The 26,455-nt window shown below is 41.0% G+C and overlaps 1 protein-coding gene across 3 annotated transcripts in view; it reads right to left on the reverse strand.

Moving 5' to 3' along the window:
• Nucleotides 1-23,153, reverse strand: part of dcbld1 (discoidin, CUB and LCCL domain containing 1) — a 41,007-nt gene extending 17,854 nt beyond the window's left edge. For all 3 annotated transcript variants that reach the window (XR_013934770.1, XM_080453902.1, XM_080453901.1), the window contains exons 1-6: nucleotides 22,947-23,153; nucleotides 13,227-13,445; nucleotides 9,514-9,654; nucleotides 8,772-8,823; nucleotides 8,032-8,104; nucleotides 1,122-1,255 (exon numbers count right to left, since the gene is read on the reverse strand). Coding sequence is in view for 2 of the 3 variants with exons in the window: in XM_080453902.1 (XP_080310028.1) it covers nucleotides 1,122-1,255; nucleotides 8,032-8,104; nucleotides 8,772-8,823; nucleotides 9,514-9,654; nucleotides 13,227-13,445; nucleotides 22,947-23,019 (692 nt within the window). In the remaining variant the exon portion in view is untranslated. The remainder of the gene's footprint in view (nucleotides 1-1,121; nucleotides 1,256-8,031; nucleotides 8,105-8,771; nucleotides 8,824-9,513; nucleotides 9,655-13,226; nucleotides 13,446-22,946) is intronic.
• Between the last annotated feature and the right edge of the window lie 3,302 nt (nucleotides 23,154-26,455).

Consider the following 26,455-nt stretch of genomic DNA (forward strand, 5'->3'; position numbering starts at 1 on the left):
ACTCCCATGTGACAGTGCAAGTGAGCATGACAGTAATTGGTTGGTGGTCTTTGGGTTCTTGTGGAATAAACCTTTTCCCCTTCAGGCGGCACCAAAAAAAAAATTAAATGGAAAGGATTGCAATCAAGGTTATGTGGGGAACCATATATCATGATGACTCCAGACTTTTTTTTCCAAAACCATGTCACAACTGTACAAGTCAGAATGATTTGTCATATGACCTTCCATGAAATCTAAGGCCATGGTTTGATATCCATCACTTATTAGCTTACATTTGCATATATAAATACTAATAAGCTTAAAAAAGACCTCCCCCATTGAACTGCAGAGACAGTTTGAGTGATGCTCTTTGAGGTTTGAAACCAATTACGTCTCTGGTACGTTGACATGCAACTGCCTTCATTACACAAGTGACCACCTGCACATGTGCATTGTGCACAGTATCACATACAGTACAGAGTCAATAAAAAAGGAAGCGCTACAGCCATTGATTCCTCTTAGTTATAAATCGTGGTAATTACAGCAAAGGGCCAGACAGGCCTGTGGTGGAATGTTCACCCTAGTTAGCATTGCTGTGTTGTAAACCCAGCAGGACTTGGGGGACAGAGACGTGGTCAGAGGGTCAGTTGACCATGACCCTGAGACGCATAACAAAACCAACAGGGCATGATAGATGATGTCTGCAATTCAACCCAAGGCCCATGTATGAAATTCATTGCTTGTATATAAAGGTCCTATTGTTCTCATTGAAGAGCCTTCCTTTTTTCCCTTCACAAAAGGATTGGATCTTGTGCTCCAAAATGAAAAATCCAGTATGAAAGTAAATCAAATATTCTTATTTTAAATGCACACGTGGCAATGTCAGTGAAAGATTTGTCCCTGCTCAATTTCTTTGTTGCTTACCCTTTCATCTTGATCCTGCCTATGGGTCCACCAGAATATCATTTATTTGGGTTATTTATTCGATTATAATGTCAAACTAGTGACCGTATATATTTTTATTGTAGGTTATACTTATTAAAATGTTCCTGTGTGAGTTACATGTCTAACCTTTGTCAATGTATAAAAGACATATCATGGTGCAAGCTTTGTGATGAGTGTGTTGACTTGGCCGTACTCACTCTTTGGACTGGACACCGTTGGCTTTGGTGGCGGGGTAGTGGCTCTGGCCTTTGTGTGTCTCCACAGACAACCATCCGCCTGTCTCGTCCTGAATCACCCCAGCATGGACCGCTGCCTTGCACAGCACAGAGGTCTGCAAGACAGACAGAGAGATAGAGACGAAGGTGAGGACAGATCCTCATGGAGGGAGAAGCCATTTTAATGTGCAAACAGAAAAGACAAAAGTGTCTTGGGTGGAACAGACGGATAGGAGGGGTGTGCCGATACACTAATTTCACCAAACGATACGATACGATATTTGGCTCACAACTTCGATACGATTTCGATACGATACGATACGATACGATACGCACTTTTTTTATTATGAAAAATATATGGGGGAGAAAAAAAGCAAATGCAAACAAATCATTCTGTTTTTGCATTATTCAGATATGCGAACTTGTAGCTTTTCAGCTACAATAGCCGTTTTGAATCCAAATAGGGCAATAGTGTGACACCTGACCCGAAAAAAAACAACATGTTGTCACCCTTTTCACCTCGGGGCTGTTTGCATGCCTGATTATTATTATTGTAAAAAAAAAAAAAACGATATTTTTTTTTCTCAAAACGATACATATCGTCACGAAAACGTATCGCGATATATCGCGGGACGATATATCGGCACACCCCTAAGTTAGACGAACACTCACGACAGGTGCTAAACATCCACAACCCCATTTGAGCTTATTTGAAGTATTCAAATTTGACTCTGAATAGGGTACACTTTTGCGTGGAAAAAGCCACACTGCGATCTCATTCATCCAGGCCAACAATGACTATAATTACAATGTCAAGAAAGAATGCCAGACATTCTGTCTTGCTGGTGTGCTGTGAAGGAAGGCAGTGCTTAGTTGGGGAACATGGGATCTTTGCACTAACTACCTCTCGGAAAATGAGTCTAGGCCCACCCTGTAGGCCAAATAAAGAGCCTTCAGTGTCTGCAGCAGGTAGGGGAGGGAATACTTTGGGACGGGTATTAAAAAGCCAAGAGGTCTTTTATACCATATGCCCTTACATGTTTTAAGCCTTGACCTGGAATTTTACCAACGCTCCTCCAACAGATATTGCACTTTTAGCATTTTCTTGTGTGAGCCTACAACACAAATGCTGTGGTGGTTGATTGTGTATTTATCGTGTCTTGTCTGGTGTATACTGAACTAGGATCAATGATTTCCACATGTGGAAAATCAAGTTTGGAGTAAACATGGTCTGAATATGTATTAATTGTTTATTTTATTGACCCAACTGCTATTGTTTTAGCATTCTTTGTTTGAGCTCTATCATTAAATAATTAATGGCAGTTTAATTCGGCCAGAAACGGTTCAAGATATTTTCTGTATGCCTTGCATGGCTTCTTCACACATCTGCAGATTGCTGGTGAGACATGATGACCCTATTTTGGGCGTGTCATTATAGTCATAAATGTTTACATATTTTCAAAAATAGTTGCTATTCTTTGTACAACTGTATATAGGGCTTAAATGGTTAACTATAGCAAGCTTGTTTCATTATAGGACCGGAAGTGAAGTCAAGTGACTGGCGCAGGTTATTTTCATTTCACCTAGGACAGAGAAATCTCAGTGTGTGAACTGGGGAATGCTTTTTAGAGTATTTTTGTACAGTGTAGGCCTATAGAGACAGGAAACACAGAAATAGAGTACAGGAGGGACATGCAATAAATGTTCCAGCCGGCTGGGTATCGAGCAAGGGACTCGCTGTCAGGTATTACAGCCCATGTGGTATGTGCCATAACCATGTGGCTATCGGGGTCGCCCCCAGGGGATGCATTTTAATGGTAGGTGGAATCTGGTGAAATTACTCTTAGGCAAGGATTAGGTTTAATGTGTGATGCACGGTCTAGACCTCAATATTTCACAGGTCATGAAATAATTATCCACCACATAAAATTCGATTGCAAGCAGGGGGAGAAAATGAGTGAGGAAGGGGGTTGATAAGGACAGAGAGAGGTTCAAGAGAGGAAAAATTACAGTAGCTTAATGTTCAACCAATTCTAACTTAATTTCTGATGCAAAAAATAAATGCAAATAATTGCATAATATTTTTTATTCAGGGTTTCAGGGTTTCAGGGTTTTGCTGTGCTAGCTAAATCAGAACAAACATCCACATGAAGCAGGCAGGATAGTTATGAATATGATGCCAAGGAGGTGAAGAGTCTGAAGACATGGAGGAGGTTGGAACTGAAAACCAGCGCACTAGTGGTTCCAAAACCTTTTTAGCTCGATACCCAAAAGAGAAATTTGATGTCTTCTCGGGACCAAAACTAGTGAAAATAGACGATCTACAAGCTCTAGATCAGCTATTTTCACTTCTTCTTTACGTTTTTTACACACATTTCTTAGATTTGCTTGTAAATGTATGAAATTCATTAGAATTTCTTTGACTTTTTTTTCCTGAATTTTTGTATTTTATTGTAGGAAACAAAAAAGGGGGCTATTTACTTGCGACCCATAAAAATGGATCCGTGACCCAAAATAGGGTCCCGACTCATTGTTTGGGAAACAGTGCACTAGACTCATTAACAGAAGCCACAGACAGAGGCCCCCGCGGCCCCAGGCCTCAGACCAGCCTAATAAAAGAGTTATCATTGCTAACAGTTGGGCTTACATTTTCATGCAATGTCTGTAAACGGCCCCCCTGTGCCTTATCTGGGGCAGCAGCTGTACCCGGGTCAGATTTAACATGCTGACCTCCCGTTTTATCTGGACCGACAGCTGGCTTGGGGTCAAATTTAACTGTCTCATTAACTTGATCATTTATCCACTGACTGGCAGACATGAATATACAGAAGTTTAATGACTGGTTGTCTGGTTGGTAGACCAGTGCCTTTTACACCGGAATGCTTGAGTGTGTGATTCCATGTTCCTGATCATGACAAACGCCATTGGCTGGACCTACACCATTATATCGATATGGGATATGAGACTAGATATCTGGGATTTTGGATATCATAATATCGTGATGTCTTTTCCTGGTTTTAATCACTTAAGAATGATTTTATTTTCAAAACATAAAAGAAAATGTGTGAACATCTGTTATGAGCATTTCACTACAAGCTCACAATGCGACACAATATCGAGGTATTTACCCAAAGATATTGTGACATTTGATTTTGTCCATTATCGGCCAGCCTAGGACTAAGTACATTTTATATTGAGTAATGTAAAATGTGAAATTATTAATAAGTAATGTCAATATGACAAGAATGCATGTAGCTTTACTCACCAATTCAGACAGAACAGCCGTCTAAACTGACTGATTGAGAGAACTGATACAAATAACATGTGACAGCGTTTCAATTCACAATTGTCACACTTACTACTTGTACTGATACATTTGTATACTGTAATGATTCAATCATTATGTACTAGTTACTTTAAACAATGGTTTTATTCCACAATACCCATTTCCTGATTACTTCTACACATAGAATACTACTATCTATTTGCCTACAGTTATCTACAGTTGCAATATGTAATCTTGTTTCACTGATTGCATTGTCCACACTGCATGTGTTTGTACTGCACCAGGAATACCAGTAAAGTGTTTTTGTATTTGCTCTGTAAAGTGGGTTGAAATGAGTTGAACGTTAAGTCTAACTGCAAACACCATATGCTATTGATTGAGTGCAGTGGGCTGATTAACACCTTCTGTTGGTCTAGCAGTAATCTGGGTCAGTCCCTAAAGCCTGGACCAGCTAGACAGTACAATAGCCCTTCATCAAAGCCTGGACTGCTAGCTGGTGTATAATGGCCAACATGCCTGGACAATGACCGACCCAGCTAGCCAAAGTCCATATGTTTAATATCTAAAGCCTATGGGCAACAGCCAAGCTAGTGGCTAAACAATAGCTAAGCTGGAAAATCAATATAGGCCAAGATCACAGCTCTATAGCCATATGTGGCTACTGGCTAGATCCCATGGACTCTCTCTCTGGGGCTATTGACAAAAAAATCATGAATATACTTTGCAATAATACCAGAGGAGCTTTTATGTGACTCATACACATTGCATTCTCATATCCTTTGTTGTGTTACCAAAGAGCGTTCTCAGCCTGGTATCAATAACTTTAATACAGTAGAGCATCCATCACATCCCAAGTGTCAACAAATCAGTGAAGAGTGTGTGTCCTAACCAAAATATGATTTGCTTTGATAGAACAAAAATGATCTGTGGTCTACCCACTTTCCTATCCACAAGACCTCCATGTTTTCTATACCAGAACACATTTATCTTTTTGGTGGGCAACCTTTTGGGGCACTAGATCACTTCACGGTTTTCCAAAGCTGGCGTGATAATCCAGTGAAAGCCACCATTGCTTTTACGTCTTATTATAGACAGCTAATTAGAATAATACAAGCATAGTTAAGTTAATAATTCAACCACTTTCAACCTGGCATTGATCCCTATTTTAGGCACGTCATTACATGCAGCTTACAGAAAGTAGCAGATCGACAAGCTCTCAACACGTTGCAATGTGACGCGTTTTGAGCTTGTACATCTGCCATTTTGGCTATTTGTTTATTGATCAAGAATAGTATATAGGGCTCAAGTGGTTAATAATGAAACAGATAATGATTCAATAATTGTTTATGAAAACTAAAAGGTAAGATACATTCTGATCATCTGGGGAGAAAATGTGTATGCTCATCAAACAATAATTAATAATCAATTATTAAAGGTAGGGTAAGTGATTTGCGTTGGTTAAAATAATTGTTAAATAGCTCTATATTCTGATAGTACTCATTGCTATAGAGTGTTTGTTCAGTATTAGGAGTCTCCTTGTCTCTCTACCTCTTTATTAAACAGAAAATGCATTTTCGTTTCAGTTTCAGTTTCATTTCCAATTTTATCCAACCAGGACAGAGAACTCAATCAGGATACAGATTAAACAAGTGAAATTGGAAGTGATGACACTAAGAAATGAGCATGCAAAATTGGAACTGGAACACTATACAAATTAAGTTTAAAAATGGGTACTTTCTCCTGATTGGCTGAGATTTCGACACCTACCGAAAAAAGTATTTTCTGTTTATTAAAGAGCTGGAGAGACAGGGAGACATCTGTTACTGAAAAAACACTCTATAGCAATGATTACTATTATATCAGAATATAGTATTTTAACCTTTTAACAAAACACTTTTTGTTTTAACCAAAAAATATCACTTACCCTACCTTTAATTAAAGATGAAAAAGAGGTAGTTGCCCAGCCCTGGCCTAGATGTTAGGCATTTGGCTGACTCTCACTTAGAGCTACTTGCTACACACGCAACCATACAATGATCTTCCGTTCCCAGTGCACCGAACATTACAAGGGTCAGCCATACTACTCAGACAATGTCCTTACGTAGTCGTAGAATATAGAAAATGGGGGCAGTGCCAGTATAACAATAGGGAGAAGAGCTGGAATGTGGTGCTTTATCTGGCTGACACCCAGGTAATACACCGACACCCTTTTTTGCTCTAAATACAAACAGGAAATCTGTGGGATTTAAAGAAAACTCTATAATAGTGCTGAGCCTAAGCTCATGACACTCGGAAACACATGCAAACGCTGGTGGCTGCCTGCATGCACACACACAACAATGTCTTCAAGTGTTCCATGATGTAATCTAGTAAAATGTGAGATGTGTAGTAAATTGCCTTATTACATAAATGGATTACTTAGCTCAGCCACTTCCACGCATCCAAAAATGTGCAGCCTTATCCTAGATTACTTAACAGGAAAGTATCCAATGTGGAACAATGCCACTTTTATCACCCGAAGGCTGTAGTAAAGTGACCAGTCCCTTCAAAGCATAACACCTTATCCTTTGACAGGGTGACAGCAAGACAGAAAGCATGCTCTAGAGATCACATTCCCAAACCAGTGGGTTGGGACCCAAGAGAGGGTCTAAAGCTGTGTTAAATATACTGCAGGGTCACGAGTAAATATACAGGGTATTTTTTTTACCTTTCCTACAAATTATTTTTTGCCAAAAAAAAAAAAAATCTCCCCAAAAAATAATAATAAGAACTTTCTAAAGATATTCAGGAATTAAGTTAGTTTTTTTACACTTTTGGGAAAATAGCAGATCTACAAGCACGCAACTTGTGAGCTTGTGGATCAAATATAATCACTACTATTGAAATAGGGCTTAAGTGGTTAATTCATAATGTATTTTTGTAACTTTGGGTCCAGGGGAGACATCAAATGTATCTTTTGGGTCTCAAGCTGAAAGGTTTGGGAACCCCGGGTCTAGAAATGACTCCTGACTTCATGGCTCCCAGTGCAAAGTACCAGTGTTGAATGCAAGAGTGCACAGTGTTAAACAGTGACCACTATTGTTAAAACGTCATACTTTGAGATTCAAATTTTTACCTTTGTTTAATTAAAACTAACTTACAATGGAAGATTGTGTGGCTGTTACTGTTACATCAAGTCGATTTTTTCCCCAGTATTTTTCCTCAACAACTGATGAAAGTGATGGACCTGATGAAAATATTGATCAACATTAAACTCTGTCTAATGTAAAACTCTAAGCTTTTCTACATCACTGTATACACATGGTGCAATTTGCGGGGCAGGATGGAGAGGGAATCCAAGCTTCTGCTTTTGAAATCCCCCCTCTGGTCATTCATTTTTATGGTGGGGATATGTTTTATCTCTTTTTGCTAAATGACGTACGAAGAAGTATATAGGGCTTAGGTGGAACCCTGTTTTGTTTCAGTATATGAATTCATTGCTCCAGACTATTTCATGACCTAATAACGTGCTCCCATTGTACATTGTACTGTATTGTCTGTTATGTTGTGCTACAGTGGATTGGTAATAAAAGGTTGAATTAAGATTAAGTGAAAATGCAAACTTACATGACGGTATCCCTGAGAAATGTCCCCGGACACGTCCCCTGCCACTCCACGGCATCCTGCTGGACAGTACTTCCTGTTGTTGGAGACAACAATAGTAGAGCAGAGAGGAGCTGAGAGGGAAGCCCCATCCTGTCATGACTATCATGACATAGTACAGCTGCTAAATGGTAAACCACTTAAGCCTGTGTACTTTGTTGTGCGATAAGCAAAATCTCAGATCTACAATGCATAGTGAGCTTTCAATATTTTGGGGAAATGTTGGAAACGTTTTTAAAAAATGAAATTCTAAGACATTTTCATGTTTTGTTCTACATAAATAACACCCAGTCATATCTCAATCGGCGTGAACTTTGAAGCCGCTGCATTTAAAAACAATTTTTATTGTATGTTGATTTGTGGAAATTATCTTGTTGAATAACATGAAAATCAAAAGCCTTTGTAGGCTACACAGATAATTTTTCTTAATTTATCTATCTAATTCATTTTTCTTATTTATCTATTTTTCTTATTTATCCAACACTCCTCAACTCCATTGAAAATCCACATTAGGAATCCATGACGGAGGCAACTTCCGGGGGTGGCCTACAAAAAAAACACATGATCCTGTAGCACTTTAGCCCGGGTAATTTCCATGTATTTCACTTGGCAGTGCAGACACGGGTTTCTGAGCCCATCTCCCCTGATTTTGAGGAAGGTTGATCTACTGTTGCGTGTGTCGAGAACTTCAACAAGTATCTCACCTATACTTTGGTGCTGAGAAGTGGGCCCCTTTGTCAAGACATGTGAGGAGATCTGTGGGAAGAAGAGACAATAGGGGTTAAAAATAGTCTGGCTGCCAGACGTGACAGACAGAAATGACCACATCACAACAACAGGACACCAGCCACAACAACAGGATAACTACCCTGCTTCCTTCACTCCCTCTGACACACACACACACACACACACACACACACACACACACACACACACACACACACACACACACACACACACACACACACACACACACACACACACACACACACACACACACACACACAGAGTATGTGTGCAAAGGACCACTGCTCTAGTTTCAACTGATGAATACAAGAGTGAACAGGGTGAACAGTGACCACTATTGTTAAAACATCAAAACTTTGAGATTTAAATTTGGTTCTTTTACTGTGGAAAATTGTGTGGCCCTAACATCAAGTTGAATATATTGAAACTCAATTATAACAGATTCAGGATTGTCTTTTTGTGAGTCTCTTTGAAAAGGATGGACCTGATGACAATTTTGATCAACATTATAGACTCTAGTGCTTAAATTTCTACGCCACAGTGACAGTCACTGTATACAGGGTTACATTTTTCTGGAACATCGCACAAAATATCCTTCAAATGATGTGCTGAAACATCACCTGGGCTATCATTGAACACATACAGCATAGTAGTCCAACAAGAGGCAGGGGGGGTCATTAGTCTCCGACAGACACACACCTCGGTTTTGGACCGTTGAGTAGGAGAGCAGAAAGCCTCTTCCAGATATGTGAGTCCCGCTGCGGAACTGGACGATGAGCTGGTTGGTGTCTATGTGCAGATCTATGGGGAGCTTCCGGCTGCCACAGAACGTTTCAAACCCTGGAACCCAAGATAAACCACCGTCAAGGACAAATGACAAACACTTGCTTCATTGAATATGAGAAGACTCTTGATTACACATCGTCGTCCCTGTTCTGGGCATGTCATAATAGTATTGTCCCTCGTGCCAGGGACAAGAGAAGAGAGAAGATTTGTGTTAAAAATGTTTGTCACAATTCTTCAGGATTTTCAAAATGCTTCGAAAACAGCGACATGTGAGCTTGTAGATCAGCTATTTTCTAATAGCTTAAGTATAAAACAGGGTTAAAGTGATTTTGATGGGGACCACTTGGAACCCCCTCAAGGACACTTTGAGAACCAGTGGATTAGAGCTCACTGAGAGAGCTAAACAAGCTTGATCTGTCCCTGGGAGACCTTCTACAAAGGCCCCTCCCCCCAAACACCCTTCCTCTTCTGTCTCCCCCTCGGGCAGAACTGCTACTTCACACATCACCTGCCACACTACACTGTGTGTGTGTGTGTGTGTGTGTGTGTGTGTGTGTGTGTGTGTGTGTGTGTGTGTGTGTGTGTGTGTGTGTGTGTGTGTGTGTGTGTGTGTGTGTGTGTGTGTGTGTGTGTGTGTGTGTGTGTGTGTGTGTGTGTGGAGAAAAGGGATCCCCTTCCTGCAGTGAAACCGTAAATAATAATCAGTGAGGACAAGACAAAAGCATTACAGGAGAGAAAAGCTCTGACCTGCGTCAAAGCCTCAGCCTGACAAGAGGACATGTATCACATTTCCATGTCCAGTCAATAGGAAAGAGGGCTTGCAAATGCAGTTTGTTGGATCTTTCTAGTTTCCTCACATTGTTGCTCACCATCAGGTTTGGTCCCATTTAAGAGTAGAAAGTGTGATAGCCTTAAAGAGAAGAGTATCCTGCTTGTAATGTGCATTTTAGTTCATTGCTGATGATGATTATTATTATAGGTTATTGTTGAAACAATAATACTTAAATTCTCCTTTCTGGCTGTTTCAGCCTACTTCTCCGTGAGTTCTTAAAATTCCCATGATGCATTTAGAAGGGAAGCACAGGCCTGGCACATCCTTAGCCAATATTTTCTGATTATGATGCCATTATGCCACAAGCACAGGGAACAAGGTCAAGAGTGCTATTATGCCACAAGCACGGGGAGCAAGGTCAATGTCACGACCACCAAAGACAGCGGCTAAAAACCAGGACGTCAGGGTTGTGGTTTTCAAGGACTTTACCCCAGTGAAAATTTGGGGGTAATTTCAGAGACGCAGAATACTGCTCAGTTTAATGGCTGCTCGTCATGGAACATTAGGCCTACCACAATACTGTATATAGAGATCATGTGTAGACTATAGAGATACTATTAAAAAATTGTAGTGTTATTTTAAGGCTAATATATTTTATTGAACCACCATGGAGGTACAACAGCAGTGGCAAGACTATATTGGGAGAAAATAATAATAACTTCACGTTCCTTGAATGATTGCATTGCAAGAGAAGTACGAATATAGGAAAAGGACCTTAAGCTTTTTTTAACAGTTAATTTGAAGTGAGTTAAAGGGATACTTCACTTTCACATAAAATAAACATTAAAAATATATATAAAAGAAAAAATGAAAGAAGTTATGGCAAAATAAAGGCCCCCTCACACATTAGTAGGACACTCTAATGCGTGAGGGGGCCATGAATTTTCCATTACTTTTTTCATTTATTTTTAATATATTTTTTAAATGTTTCCCCTCGCCGAAAGTGAAGTATCCCTTTAAGAAGTTAAATATGGGGAAGTTTATGTGATTCACTGGATAGAAAATGTGAGGTACCCACACTACCCAGATCACATACTATGAGATTAGTGTTAGGGTTCCACCGCAGATGTGTTTGTAGTTAAGAACCTGTATGGTCCTGACTCATGTCTAGTCACTGTGTGTGGTAATAGGGCAGCTTTACACTTCTCACATTAGGTAAGAACATTCGAGGGAGAGTGCGGCATAACCCCAACCCCCCAGTGGTCCGTGATAATATCGACTACATGAGAGTGGTCCTTGGTGCAAAAAAGGTTGGGGACCCCTGCTGTAGAACCATAAAGACTGGGGCAGCAGTGGCTCAGGTGTTATTTCTGTAATCCGCCTATAGAACTCTCTCCATTAATGCCTACCACATAATCACGACATCCTGGATTCAAATTTGGCTCATGCCCTGTGTTGCATGTCAGCTTCTTTCTCTGCCCGTGCTTTCCTGTCTCTCTCCACTGACTGTACCGTCTAAAAACAATAAATACCTTTAAAGGTTTTCCAAAAAACACAAAAAGCTCATTTTACTTTTAATGAACATAACATGAATCCTCAGGAGGTGCGGTGTTGAGAGATTCTGAGGACATGGTCAAGTCCTAACATAAAAGGCAGAATCTACATGTTGAACTTGAGGTTGAAACGTTGCTTGTGGCCAGCAGCTGGGTGGGCAGAGAGTTGCTTCGTCAGACACTGTGAGACCACCAAAGCCACTCATTCCTCCTCAGAGCAGAGCGAGAGAGGTCCAGAATCAGGGTTCACATCCGACCGTTACTGTGGTTAACCCCTTGTCCACCCCCAGCCCCGACTTCAGTCCAGTCTGACTATTTTGAGGGGCAGACCAAAAGTACAGTATATTATAACAGCAAATGAAAAGCTCAAAATGAACCTTGCCTGACAACTTTAACCCCATTCTTCTGACCAGATGCATACCTGTGTACCTCTTCTTCTGTGTGTTGCATTACGCACACTTTTGTTATGCATCGTTTCTGTTCCCAAAAAAAAACATCCTTCTGCTTTGAGTTGAAAAACACAATGGTGACATGGTCTTCATTTAGACAACACATGGCATGGCATAAATTTAAATCCCCATTGATTTTGTTTGCTCATGGCACACTGGAATTGCATAAAATCTCCCACAACAGAGCTAAGCCTATACACAGCATAATCCTCTGCTCTAATTAAGTATTGGTGGTGCTGCTGGTGAATTCACACCAGCAGCACCGGCATTCAGCCATCACATTATGAGAATACCGAATTTACCGCCACTGCGGTAGGAGGCAGCGCCAACAAAAAGCGAGTAGAGCAGCAAAGTTGAGACTAGTTTTTGAGACTTTTTCACTGCCGCAGTGTAGAGACAGAGCAGCACTGGCAGGCAACCAGAAGCGCGCTGTGGTCTGAAATAGGCGTGGAGCAGGCGTTCGCACAAAGGTGACATGGGTGTTTCAGACGTTTTGTACACACCCATTTAGCGGAAAATTTGCTACCACTGCTGGTGTGAATTATTTTAAAAATAAATTAGATTTTCTTTTGGGGCTTTTTATGCCTTTATTAGAGAGGGATAGGGAAAGTAGGCCGACAGGAAATGGGCAGAGAGATGGGGGGGGTGACACGCGGCAAAGGTCGTCGGGAACGGGAGTCGAACCCGCGACACGCTGTCAGGCTGGCATTGCAGCCTGGGGTGCCTGGACCGCCACGCTGCGGCCCAGGCCTGCTGGTGTGAATTTGAGTGAGGATTGTGTAGGTATACTCAAAGTGTGTACACGCAGTGTATTAAGAAAATAATCGGTCTCCATCTATCTCTCTCTCTCACCCTGCTCTCCTCCGTATCCTCCCTTCTGGATCCTGACGTAGCTGTACTGGCAGCTCTGTGCCTCCACATCCAGATCACCAAACTTCAGTGCCACTCGCCTGCCCACAGGCACTTGGATGCGCCACTGACACCAGGTGTGGTTGGGGTAGGTGCGGGGGTAGTTTTTAGAAGACAGGACCCCGCTCTCTGGACCCAGCACTGCGTGGCCACAGCCATCACCTACAGGAGGCAGGAAAACAAAAACAGTTAGTCAAACAGATTATGAACATTTTTCAGATAATGGATTTTTGGGAGGAATGTGTTAGTTTTTTTCAAAAGTAAAATGTAACAAAAATAATGAAAATTGCTGAATGTGAGCAGAAGGTGCATTATATAGCGCTTTTGTCCAAAGCGCTTTACATAGATTGTGCATTACATTCACCCATTCACACACACACATTCATACACCGATGGCGGAGGAAACCATGCAAGGCACCAACCTGCTCATCGGGAGCAATTAGGGGTTCAGCGTCTTGCTAAAGGACACTTTGACAGGAATTCTGAGGGAGCCCCCCAGCCCGGGATCGAACTGGGAACCTCGCGGTGTTCCAGTTCACTCTACCCGGCCGCTCTACCCCAGAGCCACTGCTACCCCTATCTGTGAATCAAGCTGTGAGCTAGTAGATTGGCAATTTTCTGTATTATTGCCCGAGCTTAAGCGGTTAATCAGACTTATCAATTAAGATACAAAATTATAGCTTCTTTATTATTCGATTAATTGAACATTTTGATATGAAAATGCTGAAATGTTGATAATTTTTTATAGAATAATCACTAATTGCAGCCCTCAAACTAAACAAAACTAAAACAATAGGAGATTCATTGCATCAGATGAGATTATAGCTAGCGTGATGAAAGGTTTAGTAACAGCAGATAAGTACTAAATACAACAGGCAGAATCCCCCAAACTGAAATCTCAAACTGGGTACAGAATGATATACAGCAGGTGTACAAAGTCTGAAAAGTGTATGCCTCAATGGTTAAAATTCAAAGATGTTTTTTTCCATAATATATCTTCGGATAGTTAAGCCAGCTTTCTCATAGCAAGAATTGAGACAAAAGGCTAACTTCCCTCTGTTCTTAACATGTATACTTTGTCTCCTTCTGTCTATTTGCTGCTTGTGTGAGTGTGACATCCCAAATTAGAGTTTGGTTTGGCTTCAATGACTACTACTGATTTGATTATTCCAAGCCATTGGAGCAACTCCTGAAATGAGTGGTATTCCATTGTTTCCCATTGAATTCTTCCGTGATTTGAGTGCAAAGCGTTGCATGCCAAATGCCTGCCAGTGACCAATGGCTATAATTCACTTGCAAGAAAGACACTGATCAAATCCGACAAGGCCTTCAATTCCATTTCAGTAAAAGCCACTTCACCGTCTTGTCCCCGTTTGTGTGTGTGTGTGTGTGTGTGTGTGTGGGGGGGGGGGATTGTGTGTATACGTTCAGAAAAATCTATAAATAAAGTACGAAAAAAATAACCACTTCACTCAACACCCAATACTGCTGAGATGCCCTTGAGTAAGACTCACCAGCTTCTATGTATCCAGCTGCTAGCATGCTTTACAACTGTGCATATGCAAATATGTATTAATTATTCTGGGAGCGAATATTCAGCGCAAATAGCAGATCTAACAAAGTATATATTGTTTAAGTGTTTAAATGAAACATACATACATACATACGTACGTACATACATACATACATACATACATACATAGGTACATACAAAATCCCAATTCCGCTAATTGGTTCTGCACCCCCCTTGTGCCCACACTAGGTTGAGTAGGTTCCAATTATAACACAAATAGCAAATCTATGGATAATTGCTACCATACATTTGCACTGGCCTGGTGAATATTCCATAGGGCTTCTTCACTGAGCCTAGAAAAACAAAACCAAAAAGATCCCAGTAATGGCACAAGATAAGACTTAAGGCAGGTACACATTGCAGGACCTTAAAGTGCTCGGGGGGTTATCTGATCGTTAAGCATTACACACTGCAGGAGTTTATTTCTTGAAATCGGCTGTCATAATATCGTTGTGGTCTTCACAACAGGATTGATCCCCGACAAGGGCTGACACACTGTAGGATAGTTCACTAGGATGCTATCTCCAGAGTCAGACCCAATACATACATTTGAGTTTATTCCAATTCATTTTAATCGACGTATCCCGTGATATGCCTCTCTCCCTCTCCCCCCTCTCTCGCTCTTTCTCTCTCTCTCTCTCTCTCTCGCACGTCAAGTGCAGAAGCGGTCAGTGACAGCGTTGCCATGTCCGCTTATTATAAGCGACTTTGGGCTTGTTTTTCTGTAGTTGCTTGTAAATATTGGTTGTTGCGGGGTGCATTTTTTGGGCTTATTTGTATAGTTGCTTATTTGGCCTTGTTTCCTAATGTTGTTTAAACCAGTGGTTTAAACAACACATAATATGTATTTGTCCGCAGACCCCCCTTCTGTAAATATGTTGTGCCATCACAGACCCCCATACAAGATTTGTGTGGATTTGGAAAATATTCCACAATTTTCGCAAGATTTTTCTTTGAAAATAGCTGCGACGCGTTGTGAGCTTGTAGATCGGCTATTTTCAAATATCCAATGTATTTGTAAATAGGTTTAAAGTGCTCAAGTGGCCTTTTCTTGGGCTTGTTTTCATAGACCTGGTTGCTTATTTCTCTCGCAACATCTGGCAACGCTGTTTTGACACAACGTGCACATGCTGCACACTCACACACACACACACACACACACACACACACACAGAGCTCGCTCTCGCTCTCACTCTCTGTCTGTCTCTCTCTCTCTGTACAATTCCTCTAAAATAAACAGCCCACCAGGCTCGCTCACTCTCTCATTTTGTTTTATAATGTTAACTTAATACAGGACTGGACGGTAATATTGCGGTAGGGACTGTTTGTTGTGGTCAGATCCAGCGACGCTCCCCTAGCCACGGTGGCTGTAATGTGCTCTCATTGGCTGTAGCGTGCATCTCCTCGCAAGGTGGTCGCAGCCCCGTTCATAGTGTATGATATTGTCTGCTGTCCTGTCCCAGACAGAGCTGAATATCTAACATGGTAGTTATCTGAAAACGGTCGGAAAGCCGTCGCAGAGCGGATAATCGCGGCCATATCGTCTCGCGGTGCCTTTCACACACAGCGAGCATTATCTCGCAGATCAAAGGCCGATCTGCGTCAGATCGGGAGGTTTTGTCGGCGAGCGCCAAAAAATGTCGGCGACAGCAATATCGGACCCAATCTCCTGCAGTCTGTACGGGCCCTTAGGTAAATGTGCACGTTTCCTCTCTTTAGGACTCAATTAATTCAACAATGTCTTCATTTATTGCCATTAGGCTTTCTGAAGTTTCCCCTTACATGATTAAAGGATACGATGGAAAGAAATGACTGTCTTTAGTCAATATTGTTTTCATATCGTTCACGGCTTAGTTCCTGGAAAACAGATAGGCATACGTTTCCCACAATGCCCAGATCTAAACAGATGTGAGAAGCAGCACTGAGAGCATATTGGACATTTCTGTGGGAAGACAACATGTCCAGGCGGGTTTCCAGCCGACTAGTGCAAACTGTGTTTCACATGCAGAGCCCCTCGGGGCCCAGTGAAAACCACGGTGAATGACATCAGTTAGAACCTGTACACAGTAGGTGAGCTAGCATCTTCCGACACCACAGGCCACAAGCTAAATCTACTCTACTCTAAACGTGCTACAACAACGAGAAACCTGCCTGCTTCTTTGGGTTCATAAAAAGAAACTAGTCAGAAATGTGCAATAAATGTTCAAGGTATGACCACAACAAACGCATCCTTCATTAAACACATGAACCCTAGCGTCCTTATTCTGGGTCGAATATTTGAAAATAACTGATCTACAAGCTAAGAAAGTTAAGAAAGTACTACTGTAACATGGCTAACCTTAAATGCCCTGCCACTCTGCAACTTCATTGGGAGGTAGTGAACAACTCTCCCACAACAAGATAACTGCCAAGTACATAAAAGATTTCGCCCAATCAAGAGTCGCACAGGGCACACATTTGAAGGGGTGTGTGGGGAGAACTTGGCATCAGACAGGAAATAAATTCCAACTCACACTGTGTTACGTAGACAATCTAATGTTAGCATTCCTTGCATGTCCTTGACAAGTGGCTGGCTCCCATACACAGCAGCCCTCTGCGATAACTACAGCCTTCCATTACACCCAGGTTAAGCCCTCACCTGGGTGTGGCGTCTACACCAGTAGAGTGTGTGTGTGTGTGTGTGTGTGTGTGTGTGTGTGTGTGTGTGTGTGTGTGTGTGTGTGTGTGTGTGTGTGTGTGTGTGTGTGTGTGTGTGTGTGTGTGTGTTCAATAGTCAGCACTTAATGCCATGTTTCCCATAGCGTAGCCTTGACACCTGTGACATCACAAAGTTGTGTGTGCGTGTGCGTGTGTCAGCAGCACTAGCAGGCTCTCATAGCAGCTGTGATCACAGGCTGGATTCCAAGGCCTTTACAGAGAGACCCGTCCACTTCCTAGACGCTACAAACGTCCTATAACTCTATTCACTGACACATGTCACACCTCCAGCTGTTATCAGCTTGTTGCTTCAGTCCATCACTCACTGGACCTGACCAACCACCAGCAGCTAGCCACACAAAACCAAGCAGCCAAATAACCTATCTATGCGGACTATTCAATTCAGCGTTATCCATTGCAAGACACATGGATCTAAATATGCAGTCTCCCAAGGTTATAGTGAAGTCAGGCCTAACGTCTCTAAAACACTCAAATGTCCCTGTTTGCAACATTCACCACCAAATTATCCACATTTTCACCACAATTAAAATAATAATAGGCTACTTGTTTTCAGTGCTTACACAGATATTTCCAGGGGTGCTTGAGGGGGTTCCAGGGGGCTCCCAGCAAAATTTACTTTAAAGACGTATGCTCCATTTCTTCTTCTTTTTTCGGCTATTTGAAAACAACCGATCTACAAGCTCATAAACGTGTTACGATGCAACACGTTTGTAGATCTGCTATTGTCTAATGATTTTGGCAAACACTGACAAATCTTTTTTTATGGGGGTCCCTGGGCAAAATATATTTTCAAATGGGGGACAAATAATTTTGGCAGTCCTTGACATGAACATTTTTGACACCCAATTAGGCATATGGATGGAACCTTTATCCAATTTACACACCTACTTGATTGAGGAGGTAGAACTGAATGTATGGCCCACGATGCAAACAAGATGAAAAATGTGTACTACAGTACAGAACAGCTACATGAATAATACAGAGATCCCATTCCAGGAAAATTACACCCCATGGAAAATAAGTGTTAAAGGAGAATTTTGGACTAAGGTTTTCTTACCTTTTCTATGATGTTATGATATCTTAGGATGAATGGTACAGTAGAAAAATGTCATAACTCCATCCCAGGTCCGCCACAGCTTAAAACGTGCGCGGATAGGCCTTGCGTTAGATCGCGCATTTTGATTTTTTTTTTTTTTAGATCTGACGTTCATAGCGACAGAACACTGTAAAAAAAAAAAAAAAACAGAAGTCTCGCTAGTCGAGATTGAAATCTCGAGATTTTAATCTTGTCTAGCGAGACTTAGGTTTTTGTTTTGTTTTTTGCATAGTGTTCTGTCACTATGAACGTCAGATCTCACAAAAATGACATTTTTCTACTGTACCATTCATCCTAAGATATCCTAACATCATAGAAAAGGTAAGGACTTCAGGGTGAAAGTAGTTATGTAAGTTACCACCACTTTAACTTATGCCCTTATCCAAAGCGATATTGTGCAAGCAGGCAGGTACGCAACTCTGACACTTGGACAGAATACAAAATTTGACATGATTGACTCAGAAGAAAGGTACATGAAAACAACAGATGAGCATCTCCACACATGTAAACAAGCAAGTGCACAGAGCACACTATGGCCATCGCACCTCACCAGACAGACAGACACACAACAGGGCAGGGCAGGGCGGGGCAGGGAATCATCTTCTTTGTCCACCAGCCACAGCGGCCTAAAGATTCAAAAACTTCACAAGTCTCCATGTGTTTTCCATGCCAGATAGATATATAAAATAGAACAGGACTTCTCAATGATGGGCTAGGAAATATATCGATATTTTATCAATATCATGATATAAGACTAGGTATCATCTGGGATTTTGCATAATTTTATCATAATATTGTGATATCCTATGACATCATCATTACAAAAGTGTTCAAAATGCAACATGTGAGCTTGTGAATAGGTAAAATAAGTCCAAGTTGAACAGGGCCCAGATGTGAACAGTCAGACAGAACAATGTAAACAGGAAGTTAAGGACCCACCTTTGGGCAGGTGTGAGACTGATGACCTCACCAACGCTAAAGCAGGAAATATTGGTTGGGCTTCAGAGTGAACTGGCCAAACAAGGCCAATGAAAAGCCTCTTTGTCAAGGGGAATAGCTTCGTAAATCAAACACTAATCAACGTCTCTTGCTTGCTGGATGTTTTTTGCCTGATATGTGTAAAATGCATGGAACATTTGGATGAGGTGGAGGCTTGTTCTGTTGGGACAAGTTACATAGCAGACATATCATGATAGGAGACTAGATATCTTCTGGGATTTGGGATATCGTAATATTGTGATATGGCATAAGTGTTGAGTTTTCCTGGTTTTAATGACTTAAACCCTATTTTATACTTTTGTGGCATGTTGTGAGCTTTTATTTGAAGAGTTTTGGGGGCTTATATTATCATCACTATTTCAATGTTGAGGTATTTTATTTGGGACATTCAATTTTGTCCACATCACCCAGCCGTAGGTTAGACTAGAGCTAGAAGAGACAGGAGTTCAAATCCATGATGTTGCACTAGCTAGCATGTGCACTTGTATTGTTTTTCTTTTTCTTTTTTATTGAAGTGCATTCTTCTATCAAGTTACAGTAGTACCCAACCACATTGACATAGTAGTGTAACTTGACAGCATCTACAGTCGGCCTCTACTGCTGTTTGTTCACTGTAATGTATACCTGATACATCAGATGAATTTACAACCTGGTAGACTGGAACTGACAAAGCCCTAAGTTGGGACTCATTGATGTGGGCTGACACGAGCAATGGGAGGAAATGGTTTGTTTGGACTAATAACTCTCTCCCACACTCCGTCTGTCTCCTAAGTCCCACCGTATCACCCACATCCACACTATCCACAGCAGTGAGTGTATTTATGCAACAATTAAACCCCCTTTTAAACAGGATGGACTGGTTTATAATCACACTGAAACCTAAACACAGCTTCACAGTACCTGTTATGGGGGAGCAGAATAGATGCTCACTTTGAGACAAAAGTGGGAAACGCACATACATTTAAATATGAAAAAAAAGAAAGAAAATGATGCAGACAGAAGCTCTCAGAGGTGACATTACTATTCATTTGTTTTATTACCCAACATTAAGCCTTGCCTTGCATTTAGCATGCTGGGAACTGGAGTTATGGCTGTTTAAACCCCAGAAGAATCAAATAACCTGTTTTCCTACGTGGCAACAGTCCCTTGACAAACAACCAGAGGAAAAGACACAGCTCTACCAGGCAGACCCACACTAGCATCCTCTGTTATTTTATTTCTGGCTAGTGCTGGTCCTTTGGACTTGAGAAGTGTGATAATTATATTTATGGATGAAATGTTGATATTCTATCTCTATGTCACGATTTGCCACTTTCTCTCAAATTTCCATACATTTTAACCTGCACCTACCTTTTAAATTTGTCTTTACTTAATGAAATCTGAATTCGGATTAACAAAACATATAATGAACTCAACTGGGAATAGTCATATAGCCTATAAGGGATTGTTCATTCAAATACATAGGCCGCCTCGCCTAATATCAAAGAACTCTGTATATTGTCCAATGTCCAGCCGTATTTCCAAACGTGTGTCCAGAAGAGTTTTATCAACAAGGTGGCTTAACCCAATAAAACGTGACAAACCATAATATAGCAATATTATACCAATATTGTGATACGAGACTAGAGATCATCTGGGATTTGGGATATTTTAATATCCCAAGTGTTGTCCTTTCCTGGTTTTTATCAATACTCAATCATTCACAATCATTATATTGTTGTCATATTGTATTGTTGTTAGCACAGTCTTGTGGAACATGCCACTTTTGCTGCTCATGCAAATCTGTATGAGTGCCTGACAAAACCCTCTTGAATTATTTTGTTAAACTCACTCAACTTTTCACTCAACTATGTCAACAGTAACTGATGGTCACTGAGTGACAGACATTCACAATCACATCATCCAACATGTTGCCCCTTGCCAAGTGGCCATGCTTTCATTCTACCCACCCTATCCACTCAACAGCAATCAGCATATGACCACCACAAGAGCCTGGTCTGGTGGTGTGTGCAGCTTTTATCCAGTCAACTGAGGATACAATTCAAGCAGCACATTCAGCCAAGGAGCACTGTGGGTTTACTCAAAAACACAACACATCAGCCATAATGTAGGCTCCTTGGAGCCTTCATATAACCTTAGAAGCCTCAGCATCACCTCCAGCCAAATACAATGTCATGTCCCTACTACTCTTCTTTCTGACTGAACGATGACAGGTAGAAAAAAAAGAAAGGTTTGCTTTGGATTACAAAGCTGCCATGAGGCCAATATATTGTGTTTCTACACAGTAAAATCTTTGGATAATTTATCAATGTGTAACTGTAACTACATTTAGTAGTAGAGTTGAGTTAAATGTCATGTGTTGCATTGTGTGCTGTTCTGTTGACATGTGTAAAACTCAACTCTAGCCACAAGTCATTGAACAACGCATTGAAGCAGAGCCTACAGGTGATACTATGTATCCATGTTGCCACCCACCTTTGGTACAAAGTAACAAAGGTGCCACACTTGTAGAACAACACGTCTCCTTGTGCAGAGAATGAAGGTGTTTAAATAGGTCTGGTCTGGTTGTTGAGATACTAGAGTAGACGAAAGTAATCACAGCCAGGAGGACCCCCGTTGTTTGGTGGACCACTGCATATACTACTACATCTACAGCTAAAAGAAAACACTGCAGCATGCCACATCTCATTGGAAATCAAAAGGGCAAATAACTTCATTGCAACAACGCAGTGGTGTAAAGTAACGAAGTACATGTACTCAAATATTGAACTTAAGTACAAATTTGAAGAATTTTCAGTACTGTTTCTTCTACTCCACTACATCTCAGAGGCAAACATTCTACTTTTACTCCACAACAATTATTTAAAAACTTTAGTCACTAGTTTACTTTGTAGATATTTATTATGACAAAACATACATTAACCAATTCATCCCTATATACTTTGGCTATTTAAAAATAGCCAATCTACAAGCTCAAAGCGAGCTTGTAGATCTGCTATTTTCCAACAGATTTGTATACATTTTGAAACACTTGTGAAATTCTACATGATCAGTACTTTCTATTTTTGGTCTTTAAGTACATTTTGATACCAATATTTGTTGTACTTTTACTAAAGTAAAATTCTAATTCCAAACTTTTACTTGTAACAGAGTATTTCTACATTGCAGTATTGATACTTTTACTTAAGTAAAAAAAATTAGTACTTTTTCCACCAGTGCGGTTGCGTTGGAAACTGGTGGCTACCACCTCAATCACAGCGGTTGGTTGTACACTTACCTGATGTTTCACCGTGCGTATAAAGTATCCATAAAAGGACAAAGAATCCATGAAGTTTTTCGTTTCCCGACATCTCGGTTCATGTATAGATCGAGTGTTTCGTCGCGAAGCCGCCAACGTGGAAACATTAGTAGCCGTTATATTTTCCCCGGGATCATTTTCTTTTAGAACTGATAAAACCCGCTGCTACAACTTCCCTGATCCTACTCATCCACACGCTGTAGGCTAGGCTGAGCTCAGTGTTGCCAGATTGTGCGAGACAAATAAGCAACCAGGTCTAGGAAAACAAGCCCAAAAGAAGCGATAAGTGCACTACTAGGCCATGAGCACTTTTAAACCTATCTACCGTATACATTGAAAATAGTCGATCTACAAGCTCGCGTTGTCGAGCTTGTAGATCTGACATTTTCAACAACAGCAAAAATTGGGGGGAAAGTGAACATTTTGGAATATTTCAAATCCACAAAATCTTGTATGGGGGGGTCTCTTTCCATTGGGGTCTTCAGGACCCCAAAGGAAACAAGCCATATAGTGCTTTCTTGGGTTTAATCCCTTTTAGCATCCCTTTGTAAATAGAACTGTAGGCTACTTTCTGTGCTTTTTTTTGGCAAACTGCTAAATAAAGTATTCAATCAATCATCAATGACACAACATATTTATTCATTTGGGGGTCCTTGACATGAAAATGTTCGAGAACCACTGGTTTAAACAACATTAGGAAACAATAAGCAACTACACTTTAGGAACAACTTAAGCACAAAAAACAACCCACAACTACACTACCAATATTTACAAGCAACTTTACAGAAAAAGTAGCAGACATGGCAACACTGGCTGGGCTCCGGCGGCTCACACCATTGTCAAATAAACCACACTAAAAACACAGAGCTGGAGCCGTCACAGCTTCAAAATAAAACCCAAGGTTTAATAATTTGCGGGATAAAAAAGGAAAAAGGGGGGGGAAAGAGTATAATTGCAATTTAACCATTGTGTTAATTTTCATTACCTTGACCTGTTTTACATTTAATATGAATACCATTGTTTTTCTAAGGTTGGCAAATTTAGCAACTTTATTTTGAAGGCAAAATTGTACAAATTCCGGTTTATTATGGACAGCTGACTGACTTGGTGCAGATTTTCTTCCATGTTTGATGTGGAGGCGCCACCAAGCGATGACACGACTACTTACACCGAATAGGTTAGATCGATCAATCAATCTCAAGATTAGAATACATCGTAATAAGTTATTCTTTTTTTGATTATTCTCAAAATGAAATGAAATTATAGCATTATGGGTTGACAACAATTAAACATTAAACCCAAGTAGTGTTTAGGATATATTGAAAATTCCAGTATGCCCAATGTCATCTTGTGACACCTCAAACCAAAGAGGCATAACTAATGATGTAAAAACGTCTCAGCATCAGTTAAAGCAGCACTAGGCTACTTAACTTTCCTCTTCTAGCCTGGATTTTAACCTGGTTTCCTGCTCAAGTGCAGACATTTTTACCATTGAGCTAACAGAGCCTGCCTGCTTGCTCAGGGGATAAATTGAATATTAACCATGAGGTAAAAAATTTGTGTCAGATCCTGTGTCTAGGTGAGACATGACCTTTGACACGATCTAAATGTCTCAATAGAAGACCAGGGAGGCAAAATATAACCACCCCAATTGTATAAGTTATATTGTATTAACATGCTGTACCATACAGATTGGATAAAATTACAGTTTATTCATTTAAAAAAAGGTATATAGTGAGGCTTTAATTTTGTTAACACAGTGTTCGAAAGTGCGAATAATGAAGCCGGAAATGGCAACAAAATAGTATATTTGAATTTAGTTATGCTTTTTGGTATGCATCAGATTTGTGCTTATTATTAGTGACTATGAAGGATTTGCAATTTTTATCAGAATAGCTTTAGCCTATAACATAGGCTATATAGCCTAATATAGTATTTAATATGTATTTGATATGTACATATCAATTAAATACTTTGTATTGATTCTATTGAATCAGTGGAGAAATAGTATACTGGTACAGACTTTCAAGAACAAGGGTGATATACAGAGTTGTAGTAACTACAGAGGTATAAAGCTGATAGCCACAGCATGAAACTATGGGAAAGAGTAGTGTAAGCTAGGCTAAAGAGGATAAGTGACAATTAACGAGCAGCAGTATGGGTTTATGCCAAGGAAAAGCACTACAGATGCGGTGTTCGCCACGAGAATGTTGATGGAGAAGTATAAAGAAGAACAGAAGGAGTTACACTGTATCTTTGTGGATCTAGGAAAAGCAGATAGGGTGCCAAGAGAGGTAGTGTGGTATTGCTTGAAGAAGCAGGAGTGGCAGAGAAGTATGTCAGAATGGTGCAGGATATGTACGAAGACAGCGTGACAGTGGTGAGGAGTGCGGTAGGAGTGACGGACGGGTTCAAGGTGGGGTTGGGCCTGCATCAAGGATCGGCACTGAGCCCTTTCTTGTTTGCATTAGTTATGGACAGGTTGACAGATGAAGTCAGGCAGGCGCCATGGACTATGATGTTCGCAGACAACATCGTGATATGTAGTAAGACGAGGGAACAGGTTGAAGAGAGCCTGGAAAGGTGGAGGCAAGCTCTAGAGAGAAGAGGAATGAAAATCAGCAGGAGTAAGACAGCATATGTGTGCCTAAACGAGAGAGAGGACAGTAGAACGGTGAGGATGAAGGAGGTGGCAAAGGTCAAGGAGTTTGAATACGCAAGGTCAACAATCCAAAGTAATGGGGAGTGCGGAAAATAGGTGAAAAGGAGAGTGCAGGCAGGGTGCAACGGATGGAGGAAAGTGTCAGGAGTTATCTGTGACAGAAGGGTACCAGCAAGAGTGAGAGGGAAGATTCATAGGACGGTAGTGAGACCACAGCCATGCTGTGCGGCTTGGACAGGAGGCGGAGCTGGAGGTGGCAGAACTAAGGATACACAGATTCTCATTAGGAGTGACAAGGAAGGACATGATCAGAAAGGACTACATTAGGGTCAGCCCAGGTTAGAAGGTTTGGGGATAAAGCAAGAGAGGCTAGGTTGAGATGGTTTGGACAAGTGCAGAGGAGGGATGACGGGTACATGATGCGAAAATGGAACTGCCAGGTATGAGGAGAAGAGGAAGGCCAAAGAGGAGGTTCATGGATGTGGTGAGAGACGACATGCACGTGACAAGGTCACAGAGGAAGACGCAGAAAACAGAAGCAGATGGAAACTGATGATCTGCTGTGGCGGCCCCAATGGGATTTAGCCAAAAGAAAAAGAAGAAGACTTTGTATTGATTAGGTAGTCTACAGGTTGGGGCTGGTGGCAGTGACTCAGGAGAGGTAGAGCAGCCTTCAGGGGCACCGAATGGTCACCAGTTTGCCCCCTGGCCTTGTGTCAAAGTGTCGACTTGAGCAAGACAATGAACCCCTAACTGCTCCTGATGAGCAGGTTGGTGCCTTTATGGTTTCCTCCACTGTCATTGGTTGAAACTTGAGAGTGGGTGA

This window comes from Gymnoscopelus braueri (assembly GCF_963280865.1).
Source record: "Gymnoscopelus braueri genome assembly, chromosome: 16".
Classification (NCBI taxonomy): domain Eukaryota; kingdom Metazoa; phylum Chordata; class Actinopteri; order Myctophiformes; family Myctophidae; genus Gymnoscopelus; species Gymnoscopelus braueri.